Source organism: Ziziphus jujuba, chromosome 1 (genome assembly GCF_031755915.1).
Source record: "Ziziphus jujuba cultivar Dongzao chromosome 1, ASM3175591v1".
In the NCBI taxonomy this organism is placed as follows: Eukaryota; Viridiplantae; Streptophyta; class Magnoliopsida; order Rosales; family Rhamnaceae; genus Ziziphus; species Ziziphus jujuba.
Genome location: NC_083379.1, coordinates 3,967,789 through 3,976,025, shown reverse-complemented (window position 1 = coordinate 3,976,025; position 8,237 = coordinate 3,967,789). Strand labels below are relative to the sequence as shown.

The window sequence follows — 8,237 nt, the reverse complement described above, 5'->3', positions numbered from 1 at the left end:
TGTTTTTTCTAATCAATCTTGACACCAGGAGTTTGGATGGAAGAAGGGTATAGCAAATTTTTTTTTTCTATTTTTTCTAATCAGTATTGCAATTTTTTTTTTTTGGGGGCTTTGTGGTCTAATATATATATATATATATATTTTTTCCTATTTTGTAGATAAAATCAAACAGCCTGCCTGAATTGAGTAAATCGAATAGAGTTCCTTTTCTTCGTTTAATTTCAAAATCACACACAATTTTGTGATTGTCTATTATTTGGAGGTAAGTTACTTAGCCTTTTTCTCATTATTTTTGCATGTGGGAAGGTTAAAAATTACTTTTGGAAAATGTAGTGAAGCCTAGGTTGTGAAATTATTTGCTATGAAGTTTGGAGATTGTGAAGTGATATATGACTTATGCTATGAAGTTGTTATGAAAATCTATTTGTGACATTTTTATAGTTTATATATGGAGTTGTGCATGAAATTTGATTATGCTGCTTTTTTTTTTTTTTTTTGTATTTATGTTTTTCAACAGGTTTATTTTGTTTTTAATAGGTTCTAGATGGATAAGGACCATAATGATTTGTATGATATTAATGAATTGGAAGAGTATTTAAATGAATTAGATAAAACTGAGTCTCAACCTTCATAGTCGGATAAACCTTATAAAATATAAAAGAGAAAACCTTCTAGGGCTCCATCTTGGGTTTGGGAACATTTTGAAAAAATTCCAGATAATGATCCAAATAATCCTAGGTGCAAATGTAGACATTGTGGGGTAGATTATGCATGTAATACCAAAAGGTGTGGAACTAGTACATTGCGAAACCATTTGATGAATTAATGCAAAAAATACCCTAATAGGATGGAGGATAAAAAGCAACAAGTTTTTTCATTTGAAAGTGGTAGTTGCAATTTGGTGTCTATGAGTACAACATTTAGTAAAGAGGCAGGTAGGCTTGCATGTGCATAAATGATCATCATAGATGAGTTGCCATTTAGCCACATTGAAGGGGAAGGGTTTAGAAAGTTTTGTAATACTTCGAACCCTAAGTATGAACCGCCATCTCGTAGAACAATTTCTAGATATGTGTTTCAATTGTACTTAGATGAGAAAAAAATTTTGAAGAGTGTGTTTTCATTGAGGAAGCAAAAGGTTTGTCTTACGACAGACACATGGACTTTCATTCAAAATAACAATTACATGATTCTTACTGGTCATTTCATTGATGATGATTGGAAGTTATATAAGAGAATTATAAATTTTTGTATTGTACAAAATCATAAGGGTAAGACAATTAGTAAGGTTATAGAAAAGTGTTTGATTGAATGGGGTATTGAAAGGGTTTTCACAATAACAGTTGATAATGCTTCTTCAAATGATGTAGCTATTAATTTTTTGAAAAGAAAAAATAAATTAATGGAAAGGAAATGTTTTGGATGGTGAGTTTTTGCATGTTCATTGTGCTGCATATATTGTGAATTTAATTGTGACATTTGGATTAAGGAAAATCCGTGATAATATTGCTAGAATTCGTAATGCTATTAGATATGTTCGATCATATCCTTCAAGGTTAAACAAATTTAAAAAATGTGTAGAGAAGGAGAAAATTGAATATAAAGAAATGTGTCTACTAGGTTGAATTCCACCTATTTGATGTTGAACTTGACTTTGAAGTATCAAAAAGCTTTTGATAGGATGATAGATGATGATGAACATTATCTTGAATATTTTGAGGAGAATGAAGTAGGAAGGAAGAGAGCCAGACCACCTCAAATTAAAGATTGGGATAGTGTAAGGGTTTTTGTGAAATTTCTTGATACTTTTTATGAGGTTACTTTAAAATTTAGTACGTCTTTGACTGTTACTTCTAATATATGTTTTCATTAATTGAGTTTGATGTATAATTCACTTGTTGAACGGGGTAATAATCAAAACCATTTGATGACCGATATGGCATAGAAAATGTTGATAAAGTTTGAGAAATATTGGGGTTCACTTGGAAATGTCAACAAGTTGTTGCTTATTAACGTTGTGCTTGATCCACGATATAAGCTAGAATATGTATTATATCTTTTTGAGGATGCTTATGAAAGTGGTATGGTTGAATCTTTGAGTAGGGATGTAAAAGATACTTTAGTTAACCTTTACAACTTCTATAAGGAAATTGATTCTATGAATGAGAGTTCTAAAGTGTCAAATTCCAATGATAATCAATCAGTGCATGCACAACAAAGTGGGATGATGATGGAAGTATAGATGATCGTCGGCGTTTGAAAGAATCATAATTTAAAAAAAAAAGAAAATGGAGAAAAATGTATTAGAAATAAAGAATGAGGTTGATAAGTTTTTGTTTGATCCATGTGAGGATGTGGAGAGTGAGAAATTTGATATTTTTGCTTGGTGGAAAAATAATTGGACAAATTATCGAATTTTATCTCAAATTGCAAGAGATGTATACGCTATTCCAGTTTCTACAGTAGCATCCGAATATGATTTTAGTACCAGAGGGTATATTCTTGATGCATTCCGAAGTTTATTGGGTCCAAAAATGGTGGAGGCTTTGATTTATTCTCAAAATTGGTTGCAATCAAAGCCTATGACGTATGATTATAGAGTTGAAGTACCAATTGAAGATGTTGCATATTATGATTCTATTGAATCAGGTAAAATTTTTTATTATTATTATTTGTAATTTTATTTTTATTATCTATTTTAGAGCTTTTTAAAATTTTTAGTAATATTTACAACTTCTTTTTAACTTATTAATTAATTTAATATCATATTTTAATTTGTTTAGGAGCATCTTGGGTTACAAAACAAAATTTACCTTCACCTAATTGATCTATGATTGCTTGATAAGTTTGTTGTTAATTCCAAATCATCAATTATTTTTTAAGTTAGATAATATTTTAGTAATACACTTAATGTTTATTGATTGCTAATTTATTACATTTAATGTTTAATGTTTATTTGTAATTTTAATGTTTATTGAAGGATGAATGTAATTTGGCTTATTGAGATAGTGAGCTTTGCATGGCATATTGTGAGATTAAGCTTGTGGTTGCTGCTGGTGGCTTTTCATGGAATGGAGAATGTGGAAGAAAACAATATTTAAAATAATTTTCATTTTTATAGATTATTAGTTTATTTAATTATAAGTTTATTTTGAAATTTAGGATTTTAAATATGGGTTATATTTTATTTTGTAACTAATAATGGTTGTAAACTTATTATAGAATTTATTTGTTGATGTATAATATATAATTAGGTGGTAGTAGTTGTAGATTTGTATTGGAGTTGTATGATTTTATATTGTATTATCTAATATGTTTGATGCTTAATAGTTAATTTATTTGGTATTTTTGTTTAGGTGGATGTATGTTAAAATTATTTAATTTAGAGAATAACTTGAGAAAGATACCTAATTCAAAATATAGATTGATGATTAAAAAAGTCTAAAATTTTTTTTATATAATTTTGATCCAAAAAGATAATTAATTTGAAATATATATACAATTTGGGCCGAGGCCCAACACGAGGACCAAACCGGTCCAAACCGACTAAGTATAGTTGATTCGGTCGGTTTTCGGATTGTATATGGGATTCAATTCGGTTCGATTATGTATTCAATCCAAATCAAATTGATCAGTTCAGTTTAAAAAATTTCATAAAACTGAACCAACCTATACCGAATCCACCACTTGGGGGGGAGGGTGGTGGGGGGGTTTAATTTTATATGGATGTATACGAATATATACTTTTGTCTGAAAGTTCCTATGTTATTCAATGATTTGCAATTTGTAAAATGAAGTAAAAGTCCAAAGTCCACACAAACGACCGAATCAAACTAAAAACCGAATTGAGGTGAACATATACATTATATAAATATTTTTATTTTTTTATTATAATTAATTATATTTTAATATTTTATATTTTTGAATTAGTTAATTAAATATATTAATAATTAAAAAATAATAATATTTAAATAACATATTATTAAAAATTATATATATATATATATATATAAATATTCAGCCCGATCAAATTGAATCAAATGGGATGGATTGGTTTGATGTAATTTTCTTTCATTATTTGGTTCAGTTTAACTTGAGAAAATAACCCAAAAAACCGACCAAACAAAATTGAAGTTGAACCTCAATCCCTTTTTTTTTTTTTTTTTTTTTTTTGGGTGAATTTGAACCTTAATCCTTAGGCTTTAAGAAATATGCAGTGTAAATTTTAATAAAAATGACATGTAAGTTTGAAAAGTGAAGCTGCTAATTATAGAAAAAAGTCGTAGAACGAAAAATATTACAATAAGAATTTGCCAATCTACCTTTTTTGCCAATCTAATGGAAAAGGCTTCGGTAGAGCGATGAAGCAAGAGGCAACAGGACTTAAAACATACTACAGAGTATAGAAGTTAGCATGTTTTACCAAATGTAATATTTAAATTTAAAATTTGAATTTGTCAATCGGTAAAAAAATTTCCATTATATATATATATATATATTATTATTTTACTTCATTTTCCTTTATATGTTAAGCCATAAAATTTCCATTTCTTGCAATGGTTTCAAGATATTTTGATTCAGCTTAACAAGAATAAAGATGAGGATAGGAGAACCGGTTTGTTTTGTTATACTTGCTGGTTTATTTGGAAGTTGAGGGACAAATATGTCCACAAAGGAGTTTCTTTTGATCCTCAACTTGGTATCAGATTGGCAGATAACGCAAATTTTGAGTTTATTAATAATTATACTCGACAGAGAGGTCTGCAACTGCTTCTTTGGGTATTAAACCTCCCGATTCTAGCGGTCAAAACTGTGGCGTGGTCGCCACCTCCGATGGGTTTCATCAAGGCTAACTGGGACGGTGCTTTTAATAAAAAATCGATGGGGGGAGTACTGATTGTGCCTTGTGGTGGTCAATGATTTGATAGAGCAACGGTTCAGCAAGTCATTGGCGTATTGAAGCTATTTTCAGGGATATTTAATGTCTTAAAGAATGAGTTTGTTAGCTGTAGCTTATACTTTTATTCCTCGTTCATGTAATAAAGTAGCACACTGGGTTGCAAAGGCCGCCCTTAAAGGCTCTATTTTTTTTTTTTTTTTTTTTTAACCTTTAAATTGGGACATCTGAACCAACGGGACCTACTAGGTTTGTTATTTACCGATTTTCTGTTTTAATAAATTTATTTCCTTGACAAATAATAAAAAAAAAAAATCGTCCCTTTGCACGTTTCATATGTCATAAATTATATATTGTCATAGTGAGATGAAAAAGTAATATTTTTTGAAATATTTTTTTCCGTCCCACTAAAATAACATCTTTTGAAAATTTAATTTATTACCCCAAAAAAAAAAAAAAAGAAAAAAAAAAGAAAGCCTCTTTTGAATATTTTAAATATCATGACCAGAACTTTTTTTGTTTTTGGCGTAAATTATCTTCACTAGAATTGCAGCCTAGTTTTTTGTTTTGTTTTATTCTTCGTGTTTTTGGTCATTTAGACTTGTACGCTTTGGATACGTTGAATAATTTCTATGTTTTATGTATAAATGTGTCTCTTTGCATACACATAATCCACATAGAGTTTTATAGTCTCCGAAGCCACTCAACCTAAAAATTAAGAAAAGCGGAAACCTCCCAATCCCCAATCATGACCACAAATCATTCCCATCATCATACTGATCAGCTACAACTGGTCTTTCTCTCCACCCCTGCAATCGGAAACTTGGTCCCAACAGTTGAGTTCGCTCGTCACCTGCTTAACCATCACCCTCAATTCTCTGCCACCATTCTTCTCATAAACGAGGACCATAGGCCCATCGTCAACATTTATTCCCAATCAATCTCTGCCACCGCTCCAAATATCCGATTCATCCACCTCCCCCCTGTATACCCTCCCTCACCCGATCAATTCTACTCTTCCTTAGGCTACGTGTCTCTTCTCATCAACAACCACAAGCCCCAAGTCAAGAACGCAATCGCCAACCTCATCGGAACTCACTCCTCCCCCAAGTCACCCTCCCGAGTCGCCGCCTTGTTCGTCGACATGTTCTGCACCCCCATGATCGATGTCGCCAACGAGTTGGGTGTTCCTTGCTACCTTTTCTTCCAGTCTCCGGCGTCTTTCTTCGGCTTCATGATTGACCTTCCGGATCTCGATCCCAAACTCGTCACTGGGTTTTCGGACTCCGACACCGAGTTCAGCATTCGGAGTTTTCGAAATCCGGTGCCTAAAAATTTGTTGCCAAACACGGTGTTAAAGGGAAAGGATGGGTACTCTTGGTATGTACACCATGGCAGACGGTACATGGAAGCCAAGGGTATTGTTGTAAATACGTTCCGAGAGCTGGAATCCTATGCGATAGATTCCCTATCTTCGGGTGGTGTACCAAAAGTTTACCCAATTGGTCCGGTTATTGACCTTAATGGGCCATCTCTATGGCATCCGGATCGAGCCCATTACGAAACTGTGGCTAAGTGGCTCGACGGTCAACCGAAATCGTCTGTTGTGTTCTTGTGCTTTGGCAGCATGGGAAGTCTTAGTGGGAAACAAGTAAGGGAGATAGCGGTTGGGCTTGAACGGGCCGGGTTCCGATTCTTGTGGTCGTTGCGCGAGCCACCCAAAACACAACTGGATCTCCCGAGCGATTACGTGGATGTGAGCGAAGCTGCACTACCAAATGGGTTCCTAGAACGAACGGCTGGGATGGGTTTGGTGTGTGGATGGGTCCCACAGGTGACAATCCTGGCCCACCAGGCGATCGGAGGGTTCGTGTCGCACTGCGGTTGGAACTCTATATTGGAAAGTTTATGGTACGGTGTGCCAATTGCCACGTGGCCAATCTATGCAGAGCAACAGTTGAATGCTTTTGAAATGGTCAAGGAATTGGGATTGGCAGTGGAGCTTCGATTGGATTACAGAGAGGGGCGACATAATTTGATACCAGCGGAGGAGGTGGAGAGAGGAATCAAGCGGCTGATGAAGGATGATGAAAGAGTGAGAGAAAAAGTAAAAGAAATGAGAGAGAAAAGCAGAATGACTCTGATGGACAACGGATCTTCGTCTGTGTCTTTGGGAGCATTGGTTAAGGATTTAATGTCTGATAATTAAAATGTGCAATATAGTATTTGTGCAATAAAGTGTGTCTAAAACATAGAATTTAAACTATGCGATTTAATAAAAGGTCCATTTGCAGTCCTGTACTGAGCATGAATTATGGATAAAAGAAAAAAATTATTTCCCTTTTCTATTTGTAACTATGTAAGATAAAATAACCAGGTAATTATATGGTTTAGACCACAAATCTTCAATGGTGTAACTAAAATTGCTGGTAAGTGGAACTGCTTATATTAATACAATAATCGTTTGTCTTGTTTTTTTTTTTTTTTTTTTTTTAAATTTCAGTTGAAATCTTCAATTTTCAAATTTGTCCTAATTTAGGACAATTAGAAGTTCTTTTTGACGGTGGACCGGTTGAGAGTTAATGTGCCTCCCATGTGCTGAACATTATGAGCAAGTGCCAAAAACGACAAGAAAATTTTGTTGCTAAAGCTGCGTTTTAAGCAGGAAAGTGATTGCAACAAATTATGTTTTAAATTGCCATTTTGACCAGTGATGACCAATAAAATTGAAAATAATTTATAAACCATATTTATATTCATTTTTATCAATTTCGTTGCAAAAATTTGCCTTTTACTTCTAACGAAAAAAAATTGCTTTTAACACAATGGTTTAAATGTTAAGGTCAAACCAACAATTTCTTGGTTTAAATGTTGAGCAGCATGAACAAACCTGCACAACAAACTGTTGGTCCCTTGTCACCTGTGAAAGGAGTGCTTCATTCCTTGCCAAGAAAGAAAACGTAAGCTTCCATTTTTGAACAATTATTCCCTCGCTTGGTGTAAGAAGTTTAAGGAGAACTGCTATGCCCATTTCATACTTCGCTAAATTGCTTGATGAAAACTACAGAAAAATTTGGTCTTAAATTGTAAACGTATATTAGTTTATTCTTGTATGGAAAGTTACTTGAGGATTTTGTATGAGAAATTTATATAATATGAAGCAATTTCATTTTATATTTCACGAAACAAGTTGGAGGAAAGCTTGGAAGTTCCTTACAAACTGACCTGGGTGTGATCACGGTTGGAAAAAGTACAACAATTATATGTTTTCAGTACTGGGTAACTTTTTATCTATCATATGAATAAATTTTCTTTCAATGTTCTGAACTTCCATAATTTT

The 8,237-nt window shown here is 32.9% G+C and overlaps 1 protein-coding gene across 1 annotated transcript; it reads left to right on the top strand.

Annotated features, from left to right (window-relative positions):
- The first annotated feature begins 5,558 nt into the window (after nt 1-5,558).
- Nucleotides 5,559-7,245, top strand: LOC107411696 (UDP-glycosyltransferase 43). The gene has a single exon (XM_016019334.4). It carries the CDS (start codon nt 5,646-5,648, stop codon nt 7,104-7,106), a length of 1,461 nt encoding a protein of 486 aa, XP_015874820.1. The 5' UTR covers nt 5,559-5,645; the 3' UTR covers nt 7,107-7,245.
- Nucleotides 7,246-8,237: the final 992 nt, after the last annotated feature.

Bases quoted from the DNA above. Each gene is read 5' to 3' on its own strand.
- LOC107411696 (XM_016019334.4), top strand. From the start codon at position 5,646: ATGACCACAAATCATTCCCATCATCATACTGATCAGCTACAACTGGTC.